The sequence below is a fragment of the Limulus polyphemus genome, unplaced genomic scaffold (assembly GCF_000517525.1).
Source record: "Limulus polyphemus unplaced genomic scaffold, Limulus_polyphemus-2.1.2 Scaffold5781, whole genome shotgun sequence".
Lineage (NCBI taxonomy): Eukaryota > Metazoa > Arthropoda > Merostomata > Xiphosura > Limulidae > Limulus > Limulus polyphemus.
Genome location: NW_013671391.1, coordinates 13,875 through 33,113, shown reverse-complemented (window position 1 = coordinate 33,113; position 19,239 = coordinate 13,875). Strand labels below are relative to the sequence as shown.

General features: G+C 30.5%; 1 protein-coding gene across 1 annotated transcript in view; it reads right to left on the bottom strand.

The window, feature by feature from the left end:
* Window positions 1–4,024: 4,024 nt before the first annotated feature.
* The window catches only part of LOC106472968 (leucine-rich repeat flightless-interacting protein 2-like), a 27,156-nt gene continuing 11,941 nt past the window's right edge, over window positions 4,025–19,239 (bottom strand). The window contains exons 4-12 of the mRNA XM_013933637.2: window positions 18,291–18,383; window positions 15,907–16,077; window positions 13,347–13,439; window positions 11,421–11,592; window positions 9,604–9,653; window positions 8,636–8,756; window positions 7,311–7,390; window positions 6,016–6,120; window positions 4,025–4,608 (exon numbers count right to left, since the gene is read on the bottom strand). Coding sequence (XP_013789091.2) covers window positions 4,504–4,608; window positions 6,016–6,120; window positions 7,311–7,390; window positions 8,636–8,756; window positions 9,604–9,653; window positions 11,421–11,592; window positions 13,347–13,439; window positions 15,907–16,077; window positions 18,291–18,383 — 990 coding nt within the window. The 3' untranslated portion in view covers window positions 4,025–4,503. The remainder of the gene's footprint in view (window positions 4,609–6,015; window positions 6,121–7,310; window positions 7,391–8,635; window positions 8,757–9,603; window positions 9,654–11,420; window positions 11,593–13,346; window positions 13,440–15,906; window positions 16,078–18,290; window positions 18,384–19,239) is intronic.

Below are 19,239 nucleotides of genomic sequence, written 5' to 3'. Positions count from 1 at the left end.
AAGTTACCATTAACTAAATACATTTAACACATAAGTTACCATTAACTAAATACACTTAACACATAAGTTACCATTAACTAAATACACTTAACACATAAGTTACCATTAACTAAATACACTTAACACATAAGTTACCATTAACTAAATACATTTAACACATAAGTTACCATCAACTAAATACATTTAACACATAAGTTACCATCAACTAAATACATTTAACACATAAGTTACCATTAACTAAATACATTTAACACACAAGTTATAAACAAGTTCAATATTGGAAATAAAATTGTGGGCGATAACTCGTAACATAGACAACATAAACAAGCACAACGGGTGATAACTCGTATAACAAAGACAACATAAACAAGCACAACGGGTGATAACTCGTAACAAAGACAACATAAACAAGCACAACGGGTGATAACTCGTAACAAAGACAACATAAACAAGCACAACGGGTGATAACTCGTAACAAAGACAACATAAACAAGCACAACGGGTGATAACTCGTAACAAAGACAACATAAACAAGCACAACGGGTGATAACTCGTAATAAAGACAACATAAACAAGCACAACGGGTGATAACTCTTAACAAATACAACATAAATAAGCACAACGGGTGATAACTCGTAATAAAGACAACATAAACAAGCACAACGGGTGATAACTCGTAATAAAGACAACATAAACAAGCACAACAAGCGATAACTCGTAACAAAGACAACATAAACAAGCACAACGGGTGATAACTCGTAACAAAGACAACACAAACAAGCACAACGAGTGATAACTCGTAAGAAAGACAACATAAACAAGCACAACAAGCGATAACTCGTGTAACAAAGACAACACAAACAAGTACAACCCACTCACAAAAAAGTTATTCCTTTCTCCAAAGATAATTTGTTTAGAAAATTTCTGCAAAGCTATACAAGGACTATCTGCTCTTTTAACTGATATTTATTAAACAGCGCCTAGTGCCAACTTTTGGGCTTCTCTTATCGAATACTGGTATTTAACAGTAACTCTTCTAACGCACCAATGGTTTCAAAGTATATAGTGCGATTCTGCGGCAACGAGACGCAAACCATGAGCCCTCAGATTCACAGTCCGTCACGCTAATCTAGTCAGTAGCTCAAATTTATGGACAACTGTATGCGAGTCCCAAGGTTTTCTAACACTGCTGTTTAAACAACTTCAGGTTAAAAATACCAGTATATTAAACGTCATAAAATGAACAGTGTTCAAAACTCGAACTGTGATATATACGTTCGTTCGCTTTCATTAGTCATTGTTCTAACATTCAATTAGACTTGTTTTATTTTTTACTACATTTTTAAATATTTTTTTTTACAGTTATGTGCAGCGAAAGGGGTAAATCAACTTCAAATCACTTGATGTTCCCGAATATTTGAATGCTCGTGGCAGTGTGTACACGAGTTTTGATTGGATGAGGTAAACAAAGACACCGCAATCCCTAATACAAATAGCTAAATTTTTAGTATTGCTTCCTAAACTTGTAAAGAAAAACCAAACTCCGCGTTAGAAGAGTTTACCGTATGATGTAAAACTTACTAGTTACCATAATAAAATGATTCAAATTCATGATTTCAAAACAGTTTATTTAGTATCTGTACCTACAACAGAGATCAATGTGACTCAACCAGTCTCGGGCTTTTTCCAGAAGTAACAATTTACAAATATTAAAACATGTTAATTTTTAAAATTTCCCAATCTGTCCGAAAGACACAAACAAACCCACTAAATATTCGTCATGTTTATTCTCAAGCTATTTAAATAAACAGATCATTAGTCAAGCGTCTACCAACTTCATCGTAAAGGCGTTTTAGTGAAAAGCAAGACATATACAGCAAAGTACAAAACAAGTTATTCTATGTTCTGTAAAAGAATTACAAAAAACAAAACTAAAACTACCAAAAAAAAACAAGGAGGCTAAGCTTCCAAAAGTTGCCACCATGGGTAGCATGAAGGTAAAACAAATGCAATAAAATAAGATCCAACGTGTTAACAGTAAGGGCCAAAGTCAATCTTTAAAGAAAAATCAGACTTTGGAACATTAATAACTTAGAAAGATTAGACTAAGTTGTTCTCTACCCAGCAATGAGATGAAAAAAAAATATTCCGTTTTTGAAAAATTTACTTTTTATAAGAAAATGTTCATCATATATTAAAGCAGTTTTTGTACAAAAAATAAATAAGAAATTATCTTAAGCCTTTATTTGGAACTAAGTAATAAATCACAATTTTTTTTGATAAACATCTAAAAATACAAAGTTACCAATAAATTTGACTTTACAAAAGTTTTCGTGTTTATTCATCTTGCAATTGGATTATGCTGCAATCAAATAATGTACAGAGGGTTGAATACGTTATATTAAAACTATTTTTTAAAACACAAATCAAGTGCCAACCACAACCAATATAAAGTTGTGGAATGCAGAATGTGATGCTTTAGGAGAGAGTGAGTAATATCCATTTCTGACATAAAATATTTATGCACTCAGATCATAAAGAGGTGTTCCAGCTGCATATTTAAAATTTCCAAGATGGTAATATCCCAGATACTTAATGGCATTGAAAAAAAAAAAGCAATATGGATCAACCTGGGATACCATACTCATCAAGTAAGGACCTGCAACAAGTCATACTCCAATCATGGTAAGCAAAATGCAGCATCTTGAGATAAATGAAAATCCAGGAATACAAAAGTCAGTGGCAAACGTCGTCCACGTGCTCCAGGTAACAGTACGGAAATGTGATTAACAGGGTATGGATCATATGGTTCACCAAGATAAGGTATCCAGTCATACCTACCTTTTAACTCATGCATACCTCCAGCAGCAATAGAATGAAATAGGCATTGGGCATTCATGCTATTCCATATGAATACATACTGGTGAAGTCACCAGACGCAGTGCCCGTGGAGTTCTGTGCCAATGGACTATTGAAACAGGTGCTGGAATGCCATCATTCTTGTATACTAGATGAATTATGGAAAACACACCACAAAGTTTGCTATGCTTTGAACACGATAGCCTTACAAGTGAGCCTTTTTCAATAGAAACTGTGTTGTGGGGTTATTTTCACGGTGCATCGTCAGATAGAGTACAAGTGGACATGGTGATGCTCTTAAATCATTTTAATACAACATATTCAACCTCAGTATTTTTAAGACAAAAACAAATTCATTATTTAAGAAATATCTTTTGCTGGCTACTAAATTTCTTTAATTTGTTGCATTGAAAAATGCAAAAAATACTTTCATGTAAAGCTAATCAGCTTCTGAATATAACTTTTTTTTTTAAGATACACAACAGGTATTTAAAGAAATGTCAGCAAAAAACAAACCTTAAACACATCTCCAGAACAATAATAATGTACCTCAGTTCTACAGAACTAAAATTTGTTCTGTTATTACTTGATTGATATGTTAACCATCCACACGAGTAAAGAATGGTAATAAAGATAACATTTACAATTAACCGTATATACTAAAAGCATTATGATCATTTATTTATTTTAATTAACAAATATCAGAAATTAGAAAAAAAACGTAGTCAATTATTTTAAATAGGCTATTAACAGACATTTTAAAACCATAAAAATTTATATAAAATCGCACTTTTTAAACCTTCCCTGAAAGGGTTGATTTGGCACCAACCTAGCTAGATTTAGCTAGAATATTAAAGACAAACCTAGTTTTTAACTATGTATTCATTAAAATGTTATTTTACATAAACGCGTAACAAGTTAACAACAAACATTCCAATGACGTCCTTTATCTATACAAATAATTACTGGTATTTCTTGTAAAATGTGAGCAAACAATTTTTCATGTTTCATTGGTTTAACTCATAGTTTCAAAGCAAAAATGATGACTGATGTTTTTGAGAAACAATTTTTTATGCATCTTCAGCATAACTCTTCAAAGACAGTAAAGATGTACATAATCACCGATAAAAAGAAAGATGTCACTTATCCTGTTTTTTTTTTAAAGTACAAACCAGTTTGAATTGGATAGTACAGTTTTATTACAAACAGTACAAATTTTACAATCAAACATTGGGCCATTTTCAACTAAAAGCCCGAAAATAAATTGTGACTTTTTTTTTAAAATAAAAGGATTTTATCCACTTCAAACCCTTAATTTTTTTATGGCAGATCTTCTCCAGTGTTATGTGTACACTTTTTTCATTTGAAGAATCGTTTCCCAAATTACAGACAAGTCCCTATCAAGCTTGTTTTTAGTTGATTTTTTCAAACTATTGCAACAAATTAATCTTTTAAAAATACCTAAACATATGAACAAGTTAATAAGAACAAAAAGTTACACATACTGTACTCCTCAACCTTAGTCAAATCTCTTGTTGGTTAACAAAAAAACAAACAATAACCTTCTATTAAACATTCACTTTTGTTTCTGATAATTTACATGTAACAATCTCTGCCAACTTCCTAGTCTGAAATGAAAAACATTTATGTAACAACAGCATTTCTAGATGATTTCAACTTGTCTATTCTTTTCTGTAAATGAGCATTAGCTGTTTCAAGCTCTTCAATTCTTGCCTGAGCATCTCGAACCTGCACGACAAAAAAAAAAGCAATTCTGATTAGACATGCCTGAGATCATGCATGTAAGGATTATTTCTGATTAGACAAGCCTGAGATCATGCATGTAAGGATTATTTCTGATTAGACAAGCCTGAGATCATGCATGTAAGGATTATTTCTGATTAAACAAACCTGACATCATACACTTAAGGATTATTTCTGATTAAACAAACCTGACATCATACATGTAAGGATTATTTCTGATTAAACAAACCTGACATCATACACTTAAGGATTATTTCTGATTAAACAAACCTGACAACATCCATGAACAGATTATTTCATTCATTCATACAAGGTGAGAAATCTTATAATGTGGCTCGAAAAAGTTTATGTTTTCATGGTTTAACACTGACATACAGGTTTTTATGGAAAGAAAATATATCTCGCATGTGCTGGTTAAACTTATACAGGCAGCAGAAACAATTTGAATTTTAATAAATATGACATCTGTATTGGTATAAACTACCGGACATTAAAATGTTAACGTACGTATACATATAGACACACACACACATCTGTTATATGCTTTAAAGCAAGTACTTTAAGTACTTGTAATATATTTATTTATTATACAAATTGCATGCCATTAACAGCCATACACATATCAATTCTTGGTATACTGTGCCATCGAGGTATTTTCTTTCCTGAAATATGTACAACTGACATTAGAAATGTGTTTGTTTAAATTTAAGAACATAATGTCTGTTTTCCCTATGGGTCCAAATTTGGGACCTGTACACACTATTCTATATATCTGCAAGTCTACAACTTCAATTCATTAGCTGTAGACATAACTTTTAGCTTTTGATGTGATTTTCTATTAAATGTTAATGTGATTTACTACAAACTTTTGATGTGACTTACTATTAAATGTTAATGTGATTTACTACAAACTTTTGATGTGACTTACTATTAAATGTTAATGTGATTTACTACAAACTTTTGATGTGACTCACTATTAAATGTTAATGTGATTTACTACAAACTTTTGATGTGACTTACTATTAAATGTTAATGCGATTTACTACAAACTTTTGATGTGACTTACTATTAAATGTTAATGTGATTTACTACAAACTTTTGATGTGACTTACTATTAAATGTTAATGTGATTCACTACTAAACATAGATGTGATTCACTATTAAACATAAACCTAATTCTCTATTTGAAAAGTTTAATGTAGCAAATAAATCAGAAACAACTTAAGACACAGAGAAGAGAATATAAGAAGTTCCAATTTCACAACAGGTAACATATAATATTTACAGATACATGAAACTAAGCACAATTTTAATGGAATACAAGTTACTAAAAAACCCTTAGTGCTTCAGATGAAACATGTTACACCATAAATAAAATACACAGAGTCTCACCTCTCTCTGTAACTTTCTCTTCTCAGCCTTTAGTTCATCTTCTACTTTTTCTCCATTCTCCGCAGCAGACTTGTACCTTGTGACTTGACTTTCCAATCGAGATAACTGAATAAAACATGACGTTATACCAAATGTGCCTTTAAAAAATGTCTACTACTTTAGGTCTTAACTGTATTGCATTTTCAAAAACTTTTTTTTTCCCAGTAGTAGCCATTCTTTTTTTTTTACCCAAAAGCCAAAAAAAAAAGAAAAAGAAACTTCACATCAAGTAGAATATGACTTCATTTCTACACTTTAAATGCAACAAAAACTAAAATACACATCACGATTTATCATTTCGTTCTATAAAAGTACTACTAAAGTAGCACGTAGTTAACAAGCATACATAAATATATCAAAACAAAACATTTCAAACATGTTAAAACACAGAACTTACACTTTTAACACAGAAAGTGGCAAGGAAATGAACTTAAGTTTATCGTTACATAAAGTTTGAAGTACTAGGTAATTTCATCTTAGTCAGATTTCATTTTCAACATAAGTTTTTTTACATACAGGAAGACAAATCAATTTAATCACTGTCTACAGTGTTCTTGTCTAACTTACGAATGTTTGTAATAAACCATTCTTGAATTCTTGCACACGACAGTTTTTTTAAATTAAAAGAAAATCTAAAAGTGCTATCGAATTAAAGTTAGGCTAACTATTTCATTCCTTTAGTTGCCTGGGATGAAGCAAGACTTAAATAAATTATATAACAATACTAAATTCAGTGTTCATCATCTTCAACGATGAGTGACACCTCTGGTATAATATAAGTCATTCATCTTCAACGATGAGTGACACTTCTGGTATAATACAAGTCATTCATCTTCAACGATGAGTGACACTTCTGGTATAATATAAGTCATTCATCTTCAACGATGAGTGACACCTCTGGTATAATACAAGTCATTCATCTTCAACGATGAGTGACACCTCTGCTATAATACAAGTCATTCATCTTCAACGATGAGTGACACCTCTGCTATAATACAAGTCATTCATCTTCAACAATGAGTGACACCTCTGCTATAATACAAGTCATTCATCTTCAACGATAAGTGACACCTCTGCTATAATACAAGTCATTCAAGATAGTTGGAATGAAATCTATACTGTAAAGCAAAGTGCTTAATCTGGTCAGAATGACACCTACAAAACAAAAAGCACAATTTACTCCGAGTTAAAGTTGTGATAGAAAACTAAATACTCAAATTAGATCTAATAATCTTCATTCTTTAAACTGTACTCACACTACTTTGTAATGTTGAATTCTCCTGCTCTAACTTCTTCAGCTTGAACTTATAGTCACTGACTTGCTTGTTCGTCTCTCCTGTTTGAAAACAACAAGTTTACATGAAGTTAAAAAAAAAGAAAGAAACCTTTTCTAACTCTTCCATTCAATTGCTAGTTACCCCATTTATTTGCAGCATTTGTGTAAATTTGCAGCATTTGTGTAAATCTATGTACCACCCCATGCATAAAGATTAATGAATTATTTTAAGGTTCATCATGCAAAAGGCTTGCATCATATGATGTGAACAACAGTTGAAAGGTTAAACTTCCTAAAATCCTGGAACATTTATTTGTATATAGCTTCAGATGATTAGAAAATATGTAACAAACGCGGAGTTCCTGGATCAGTCACTTGTACGCGCACATTCTTTAGAGAAATTCAAATGACTTACACATCTATCGTTTAGTTGCTATGACAATAATTAAGTTTTAACTTACAATAAACAAAGTAACCATAACAAAAGATTAATCATGAGACACACAAATATTCAACTTTTATTTTATTCTTGCTCATTTCCATATCAACAAATTAAAAATTATAATTTCTACATTCAACACCTTAGATTAAATACATTTTGTTTTAGTACAAAATATTATGAACATATGGTGAATTCTTGCATTCAATATAAGAAAATATGTAAATCTAAAATTAAAACAATGATAACATCTATCTTCAATTTGTTTAGTGAAATAAAATAACCATAATATCATTTTAAATTTGTGATTATAAATAATAAAATTTAATCAAATCATACAAAAAAAAAAGCATTTCATCTGCTCCGAGTTTGCTATATTCCATTGTTACGTTTCATAGCACTAAAGCCATAAAAAATTGCTGAAGTTTGTTCAAAACAAAGATTGTAAGAAACAGGTGCTGAATAGTCTATTTCCTGTAAAGAAATATGCACATGCGTGAATGCGAAATTTCAAAATCTGTAATGTCCTTGTACATTTTGTTGACGGCAATGTACGTGTAACAAAATTTATAAGCCATTTAATATTTTATTAGTTTTTCTTTCTTTTGATATGGATAAGTTATACAAAAAAGTCAATTTTTTTAATAAAAAAAAATCGAATAAAAACATTAGTTACAGAAATAGTAACCAGAGCACAGCACTGGCTCTTATGTACTGTCTTGGGTAGGGGATAAATTATATTTTGATCACAGGAAGGAATAAACAAGTTTACTTTTTACACTTCACTTTCAATATGTAAAAAAATATTTGAATCTCTTTAAAACTACATGATAAATAACTGTAACTAAAACAACAAAGATACGTACGTTGAATATCTAACAGTTTCATTTCAGGACCATTAGACTGCGGGCCATGTACTAATGTAATCTGTTCCATTCTAGCTGTCTTTTGCCTTTCTTCTTCCAAATCTAGTTTTATCCTATTAATCTGAATAAGATATTTGAGAACAGTATCTTACTTATAGCATGTAGAGAAATGTAACATGTAACTCTTATGTTTGAAATAGTATCCTATTTATAGCATCAAGAAAAATGTAACATGTAACACTTATGTTTGAAATAGTATCTTATTTATAGCATCAAGAAAAATGGAACATGTAACACTTATGTTTGAAATAGTATCTTATTTATAGCATGAAGAGAAATGTAACATGTAACACTTATGTTTGAAATAGTATCTTATTTATAGCATCAAGAAAATGTAACATGTAACACTTATGTTTGAAATAGTATCTTATTTATAGCATGAAGAGAAATGTAACATGTAACTCTTACGTTTGAAATAGTATCCTATTTATAGCATGAAGAGAAATGTAACATGTAACTCTTACGTTTGAAATAGTATCCTATTTATAGCATCAAGAAAAATGTAACATGTAACACTTATGTTTGAAAAATGTTAATAGTTCAAAGTGCTGAAGTTTATTGCTCAATGAAAAATCATCAGGTCAACATGTCACATTAATTTCTAACAGATCTTGTGAAATGACTTGCGCTTCATAAAAGGTTTTTAATACAAGTTCACAGAAGTCATGAGAAATTTGAAAATTGTGAAAAAATTTCAATGTATTTAGGTTTTTTCTTTGAAGACTGCTATTATCTTTCTCATTTATATATTTACAATTATTTTTTTATATATATATACTAAGTAGTTTGAGAAAAATAAAAAAATAATTATATGTTTATAATTGAATAAATGAAAAGATAAACAAATGTTTATCTGTTTAACAGCTATATTACGGCCAAACAGAAAATTTAAATACCCTCACACTTACTTCATCTAGAAGTTCCTGTTTCTTCTCCGCTAATCTTTTCAACTTTACATCTATAAGAAATTGTAAACGTAATACTAAGAGAAATTTAAACATTATAACATTTTTCCACAAGAAAACCTAACAAGACTTCATTGTTTTTAAATCATGTAAAATTCATAAATTAGTAAAAAAAAAATACTTTAATTATTCACAAAATAGCTCCTTATATTTCTGAGGTTATAAAAAAAATGTCTGCATCACTTGTCGTTTATTTACTATACACATTGTTGTTAACTTATTTTATAGCACAAGCTATCAATCATGTTAAATGCAGTAACTACACAGGTTATTTATTATGTCACAGTAAATACTGTCATTAACTCAGATTACCATATTTCACGAATTTACGATCTCAGGTTACTTAATGTGTAGTTATTGTTTCAGGTTAAATATTAGTATATCACACGCAGTCATTATTTTGGAGTACCATATTTCATAAGGTTACTATTTCACATTATTTAACACTTTAAACATAGTTGTTATTTCTAATATTATACTTTGCCAAATCTAGCCATTAAAGAATGATGTATAATGTGCTGCATACATATGATTATCGTTGGTGTATCCTGCAATGAGAATATTTGAAAATATAGGCAATGCAATGTGAAAAACTGTCATGGAAACTAATCTACGTATGGGACACGTACCACTAAATTCCTCAAATTTAAAAACAAAAAAAAAACATTATGAAAATAACTAAAACTTTTCCAAAATTATTTGGAAGATCTAATTTGCTTGGCCTAACCAATATTTATGTATCTGATCTGCACGTCCTTTCACCTTATAGTTTTGCTGCACTAAATCAACCATCCTTAATCTGAATGACAAAAAGAACTAAAAACGGTCCACTTTTACTCTTAAATGAAGCTGTAGTAAAAATGTTAGACTGACAGCTCACGTGACTTTTACGTAGGCATGTGCAAAAATGTTCGTTAAATTTGAGCAGTTTTTGTTGAGTAACATTACACATGTGGCTTAAATTTACACCAAATGAGACTCCTAATTGTAGGTTATAAAGATCTCTATCAGTGTACCAAATCTGAAAAAAATTCATAAAAGTTAAGTATGTTTTTCTGTCAAATAAAGTTTCCGTACTTTTGGTGTGAAGAAGAAAAACTTGAAACTTGGTATGTGAAGTAAGAATCCAGTATAGCACATCCACTGAAAATATGTGATAGTTGAGACTACTACAATTCAAGCTGCAGAAGGTGGAAAATCGCTAAACTATCACTCCTGTTAATAACACACTGTATGTTCAGCAGGTTGTTTTTTTTTTGGCCACAAGACACACTACCGTGTTGCTAGATTATAGGGTGTAATATAAATGAGAACACCACTTATGAAACCATGCCACACGTATGAAGTCCCATATTCACAGCTTACGAATGGAATGTGAACACTGGTTATTTGATATTATTGCACCAGTAATATAAACTTTCCATTGTTATGAAGTAGTATATTACATACTGTAAGTTACTAAATATTTAACATAATAGACTAGAAATTTATAAATAGGAACTTCACTAACAAGATAAAAAACTAAAAATGTAATGGAAATCTTGTGAAAATTTCTGTACTAAATGATTCTCAGTGGAGTTTTGAGACTTTTTCAAATGTTGAATAGTAGCAATTTAAACAAAAATCGAAAATGATCGTTAAAAATGTTTAAAGAATTGCTACAATTATTGTTATTCCAAAAGATATTTACATTAGTTTCAGGTAACAATTACATCTTAATTTAATCTTTTAACCCAAGATGTTTATCTAACATAACTCACCTAGAGATCCTTCTCCTGCTTCTTCTAAAATCTGGGCAGCTTCTTGGGAGACCAAGGCAGCTCTGCCTGGCAACACTGGAGTTGAACTGTCTGGTGTATTCCTGGAACTGTTATCGTCGACATCTCCGTTAATGAGAGCTTCCTCCCCTCCCACTAAGACCAGTCCATAATCCTGTAAAAAAAGCGCAGCACGTGATTCAAAAGGACAGAAGGACAAACTGCACTTAAAAGGGTTTTTTTTTTTGAAAATCAAGTTGCTACGGCTGATGTGATACTGCCAATTCCACCGAGATCAATTACCATTCCAGTTCTTTATGTCTAGCGAGTTGTTCTAGTGTGAATGGGGCAACAGATGTTTAATGTGATGGAACTCTTTATTGTGAGGCCATTTTAGAGAAACAAAAATATACATCATAATTTTCTCACCACCGTCTACGGTTCCGGTACACAAATGCAAGTTTGAAATCAAACTTTAATATAAAGAATTATAAATATTAATTTTAAATCTATACCTCACTATCTAATTGGTAGTACACTTAATACAACTTGTCACTTCTTTATACTTAAATCATTAAAGCTGGGAGTTCTTTTAATTACAGATTATACAATCCATAACAACCAGATTAAATAGTTTATAGTACTCTTCTATCAAGCAAAATTAATTATAAGTGACTATACCAAACCCTTGATAAAAAGCTTTCATTCATCAGTTACAAGATCGTTCACGAGCAATTCTGGAAAATATTTACAGATTCTATGAATCGATAACATGAACAAAATTAAATACATGGAAATAAGTTTTGTGTTTACTAGTTATCAAAAGAAATAAAAAGTTACAAAAACTTGGTAATATAAATACTTGTACCCACAGCTCGTAATATTTCCATTAGGTCAAAACTACTGAATGTATATAGTTCACAGAAAAAAAAAAAATTCTAAAAATTCCAAGGTTGGTAAAAAAAAAAACCCATAAAACCTGAAACTTAAAATGTATTCGCTCCTTGGTGTATTTAAAACCTAACCATTTTTACAGATGTCACGGTTTAATTAGAACTTTCAACAACATAGAAATGAACAACCCAAAATGACATAATACTAGTTTCAAGAAAATAATCTTTCTTTTTTACACCCAAAGTATCTCATCTTCCCAAAATTTCCTTTTCCAAAAATGTGACACTGCACACCAATATGTTATGTAGAAGAGGTACCAGGGAAGGTGTTATATCAGCATGATGGCTGATACCTGCTGTTCATTGAAACGAGATGCTCCAGACACAATACATAAAAGAAAGACCACAACACATATTTTTGAGACTAACAGATGTAGATTTCACAAATAAAAATCAGGATGAATGAGGATGCATATTCGTTTGACATCAATGTTCTTCCCTTCTATTCAGTTTATTTGTATTTTTGTTAACAAACATAATAATAAAAAATTTTCATTGTGGTAAACGAAATAATAATTTGATTTACGTTATGAGCCTTAAACAACGACTGCACAAGTTGCTGAAGAACTGAATTCTAGGTTCTATACTCTCTGCAACACTATGTACTCATACTCAGAGCACAGAGACATTTTAACTATGTCATTCTGTTTAGAACTATTTCAACATCTGTAATGTAACTGCGTACACAAATAATTCTTAATGAGTTCTATTAAGAATATTTTTGTATTAAGAAGAGTTAAATTTCCATATCTTCTGGCTATAAGCTGTCGGTGACAGATTTGCTTTAAATATTAATAAGATGAATGAATTCATATCATCTAAGTTTACAGTTTCTGTTAAACAGGTAAAATAATAATCTTGTGATTTGTAATTTTTTTTCCTATGTGCATTCAAGCATCCTAATTGATTTTATATATCAAAATGGTTATCATTTCAAAATTTTCTTTCAATTTTCTTCTCTGTTAAAAACTCTTACCTCTATTAATTCATCCCTTTGTCTTAAGCCTTCTTTTAAAAAATCAATTTCTTCTTTCATTTCTTTAAAGTATCTGTTCAGTTGATCATATGCCTGAAAAAAAAATCAACATAAAGGTACACCACAACAAGTAACATCAAATATATTATATGTCATAAGAACACTGAAAAACTGAAGATCAATATATATACATACAAGGTTCAAAACATGTGAACATAAAAAGATAAAAACCCTATAACTCAAGCATTTTCGAAAGGCAGACCTTTCAAAAGCTCTCGGGTTATAGGGTTTTTATCATTTTATGTTCACACTTATTGAACCTTATATGTTTTTCTGAGATCACAAATATATAAACAAGCATTAGAAACAATGAGTAATCAAAACTAAATAATCAATTTATCAGTATTAATTAGTTTTTCTTTTTAATTTTACACAAAGCTACACAAGAGCTATCTGCGCTAGCCATCCCTAATTTAGCAGTGTAATACTAGAGAGAAGGCAGCTAGTCATTACTACCCACCGCCAACTCTTGGGCTATTCTTTACCAATGAATAGTGGGATTGACCATCACTTTATAATGCTCCCATGGCTGAAAGGGTGAGTATGTTTGGTGGGATGAGGATTTGAACCCGCGACTCGCATATTGCGAGTCGAGCTCCCTAACCACCTGGCTATGCAAGGCCGTATTAATTAGTATGATACATTATTACAAAAAATACAAAAGAAAATTAAATGAATAAATTGGACAGTGCACTAGTATCTTAAACTTACTTTTAAAAAAAAACACTACATCTTGTTTTTAAACTACCCTAAGAAAACCAATATATTATTGTGAAATAATGTTCAATATGTCCTGTATTATTCCTCAAAATTCAGCCAGGTTGTCTGGTTGCCATTTCACATTTTTTCCTTTCCATATCAAAACTTCACTGGCCAAGTGTTTCATCAGCCTCCAGGTATTGTTTCACCACATTTGTTGCATACTTGGGATCTTTGTTTTAAAGAGGAATCCCTGCCCAACATTTCTTGTTATTGATGGAATTACATGATACACAAGAATTTTATTGTACCTGTCAGCAGTCAGGATGCCATCAATTTCATATAGATCTCCAACATCTCTGGCTGAGATACAGCTCACACTTCCAACATGCCTCAGTAGATGTTGTATGCTGGCCCTGATATTATTCTCCTCTATACAACTGAACAAGCTATCAGTGATTGTTGCTAAGCAATTTAAATTGGAGATAACATCCACAACAGTACTTACAGCTAAGTCATTGAAACAATCTCTATTGAATCCTCATGTTTCACATACAGTCTTTAATTTCCATACAGTTTTTCTCCAAACATGTAATTTTCCCTCAATTGTTCACATGGAGTAACCTTCACCTGTCAAAACTTTGATTAATGCATGTTTGTTTTGTGGCATTTCTTTCCTGTGAATCAATAGTGTATTCTCCATACTACTGCTGGGAATAATTAACTGCCTGTACATTTATAAACATTATGTTGGTGTACCACTACCTGACTAGTTGGATGACAGCCAATCACAATGCAGACTTTCAACACTTGCCTATACTCTGATGTAGTTCATTTTTCACACAATAGAAGAAGCAATCTCATAAGAGTTTCATCTTATAAACATTTTATTCACTGTTTCCACAATTATTTCCAATACTGCATAAACGCACACATACTTACAATGTATATTACTGTACAAGAAGCCTGACAACTTATTAGATGTTGTAAATGTTAAAAGATGCACAACATTTGGTTCTTATTATTTTACAGATATGAAATATTGATAGCAGCAGTCACTACCATTAAAACATTCCACTGTATTTAGAGAAGAGGAACTATTAAGACTATCAATCCATAAAATGACTGTTTTTATAATACATTTATAAGGCATTTCTTGTACTTCTGATGAATACGTCAGTGAATGGACAAAGGTTTATTTAACAATATGTAAACACCCGCTACGTAACACTTGTAATGAATAAAAATATGCGGTTTTAGCTTCAAATGTAACACAAACAAAGAAATCATTTTTACATCTCTCTTACTCTTAGAAGCAAATTTTCACAAACTTACTAGAAATTATAATGAATCAGATTATTCTAACAACAAGAAAGAAATTCCACAAAATATACACCTTTATCCAATTTAAAATTTTTTCTTAAAAGTCAAGGTACAGCACATCCAAAAAAATCTGGAACCGTAGGTACTTCAATGAATTTTACAGAATGTGTTTCATTATAAACTACTTCTGCTTTCGATCTACAGAATGTCCGAAAAAACTGGAACAATAGGTACTTCAATGAATTTTACAGAATGTGTTCCATATGTTGTCCTTGTAATTCAAAACAAGTTTAGATTAACTCAAACTTCTCAAACCTTGGACACTGCCATAACAAGTCACATATCTGGAATTAAGAAAAGCCAAATCACTTATCGTTCCAGACATATTAGACACCCTGCATTTATGAAAACACTTATAGAAACATCATTTTTACTAAAATTATTTTTCTATCAAGTGTAATGAGTCCCAAAGCCTTACCCTCGACTTCTCTTTATAATCTTTTTGTGCCTGAATATAATTTTCTTCCATTTCTTCTATTTCATCTTTCAAAGTGTCAACATTGTAAGTGAGGGATGATTTCTCATTGTCAAGTTGTGCATTACTGACCATGGCTTTTTTGAACTTCTCTTCTATATCTTGTAACTGATGCTGAAACAGAAACCATTTTCTTAATTTCAAAGAAAACAAAAGCCAATTACTGATGTCTTTTGTGTTTATTTAAGAACTTATAAAAAAAATAGACAAGAATATAAAAATATTCATCTTATTTATTCTAACTTGAAACTGGAGTTGATTTAGGATCCCAAAAATAGTTCTGAACTCAACAATATTAAAACCACAAAGTCTTATCTCAAGAAACTAACAGATTGGTTTGGTTTGAATTTCATGCAAAGCTAAACTAGGGCTCTCTAGACTAGCCATCCCTAATTTAGCAGAGATGGACTAAGAAAGGAGGCAGCTAGTCATCACCACCAACTCTTGGGCTACTCTTTTACCAACGAATAGTTTGATTGACCATCACATTATAACACCCCTATGGTAGAAAGGGTGAGTATATTTGGTGTGACAGGGATTCTAACCCACCGATTGCAAGTCGAGTGCCCTAACAACCAGGCAATGCCAGCCTGAAACAAAAAGATTAATAATGTATTACACAAACTAAATAATGCTGTTATGAATTCAACTAGCTCTAAAACTAGTTATAATACTGTTTCATAATTTGATTTTACTCTAATATTTTATTAATTTATGGCTTTTTTTTTGCAACTTGCGAGTTTGACCTTTAATATTCTGGTCTATTAATATTGTTGATTTATAAATATGCTCTTTACTTGATTAGGAATTATTATCCTATTAATGGTTCTTCCATAAAACACATCTTACATTTGTACACATTCAGTTCCTATAAATATGAAGATTTATCTTTGAGACTTTGTAAAGTTTGAGATATCACAAAATATTATGTTACACATATTACAATATATCCTGGACAGTGTGCAAAATATTATAATGTAAGTACAGATTTCTTCACAAGATAAACAACAATTATTCCACTTGTTTCAAAAACTACCAGTAAAAACCTTCTAAATTTAAAAAAATTACTACAAATTTCTGAAATTATGTGTGTCATGAATTTTTTGTTGTTAATGTAGTGTTCAAATACTAATCCAACAAAAGTATGAGAAAATTAGTAGAACTGATCTAAATTGTAAATCTTAATCTCATCTATCCAAACTTAATATTAAAAAAATAAAAAATGTATAGATCATAATGTATATAACTAGTTAAATATCTTAACTGTCCTTTTGGCAGAAAACAAAAATGCTTACAATAAAACTTTAGAAAGAGATTAAGGTAATAAACAGCTGAGATTTCCTTAAGGTTTAATAAAATTAATAAAGAAATACACACATAAAAGGTTTCCTAACTTTATATATTGCATCAAACTTCAGTTGGTTGATAATAAAATTGGTACAGTATCACAAATGTATTCATCATTTATCATTATGTTAACTAAATAAGACTGTTAAGGGCTACTTTTAGTATTACAAATCTATTCATCATTTATCATTATGTTAACTAGATAAGACTATTTAGGCTACTTTCAGTATCATAAATCTATTCATCATTTATCATTATGTTAACCAGATAAGACTATTTAGGCTACTTTCAGTATCATAAATCTATTCATCATTTATCATTATGTTAACTAGATAAGACTATTCAAGCTACTTTCAGTATCATAAATCTATTTATCATTATGTTAACTAGATAAGACTATTTAGGCTACTTTCAGTATCATAAATCTATTTATCATTATGTTAACTAGATAAGACTATTTAGACTACTTTCAGTATCACAAAGCTATTCATCATTTATCATTATGTTAACTAGATAAGACTATTTAGGCTACTTTCAGTATCATAAATCTATTCATCATTTATCATTATGTTAACCAGATAAGACTATTTAGACTACTTTCAGTATCACAAATCTATTCATCATTTATCATTATGTTAACTAGATAAGACTATTTAGGCTAGTTTCAGTATCATAAATCTATTCATCATTTATCATTATGTTAACTAGATAAGACTATTTAGGCTACTTTCAGTATCATAAATCTATTTATCATTATGTTAACTAGATAAGACTATTTAGACTACTTTCAGTATCACAAATCTATTCATCATTATGTTAACTAGATAAGACTATTTAGACTACTTTCAGTATCACAAATCTATTCATCATTTATCATTATGTTAACTAGATAAGACTATTTAGGCTACTTTCAGTATCATAAATCTATTCATCATTTATCATTATGTTAACTAGGTGGTCTCCATCCAGTTTACTCTCACCTTCAACTCTCTAGTATTCTCGTCACTTAAGTCTTCACTGCTGCGTCTTGAGCTTGTGTAAGATGAAGTATTCGAAACAAAAGAAGAACTTCCCTATAAACCAGAAAGTTGTTTACATGTTATGTACTCCACCTAATTTTATTGATTATAATATAAATAGTCACAGGTAAAAAAAGTGGTATCCTTGTATACTTGATTGTTTGCTTTTGGACATTCATTCAAAAACTAATAGAGCTATCTACACTATAGCCATTTCAAATTTTGAACTTAAAGGGAAGGGAGCTAGTCAACAGCACCCACCACCAACTCTTGGACTACTCTGGTCTGACCAAATAGTAAGATTTTATATTCACTCTTATAACACACCTACAGCCCTAAAATGCAGAGAACCTTTTTGTGTGTGTGGTAATTAAATATGAACAAAGGATCTACAGTCCAGCACACTAATCACTAGGTCACACACAGCCCGATATCCTTGTATATGGTGAAGAGAATGCACCACACTTAATTTTATCTATAAATTATAAAATTAATAATCAAACACAACTTACATAGCCACATTTAAGCAGCTGTTCAGAAGTTAAGAAATTTGATGTCTAAGTTACATAATTTTCAAGAATGTTTTTACACTATCCACTCAAACTAAGCATCAGTAACTCAAATATCATTCAATTATCAATGCCATAAAACTCTTTCAATAGCTTGTGTTTCCACAATCCAATCAAACTAAGCATCAGTAACTCAAATATCATTCATCTTTCATTACTATGATACTCTTTCAATAACTTGTTTCCACAATCAAATCAATCTAAGTCGCAATAACTCAAACACCATTCAACTTTCAATACTATAAAATTCCCCCTTTTAGAGCTTCCAAATAACACATGGAACAGATATATATATATTGACGAAGGTGTTTATATATATATATATATATGTTGACCAAGGT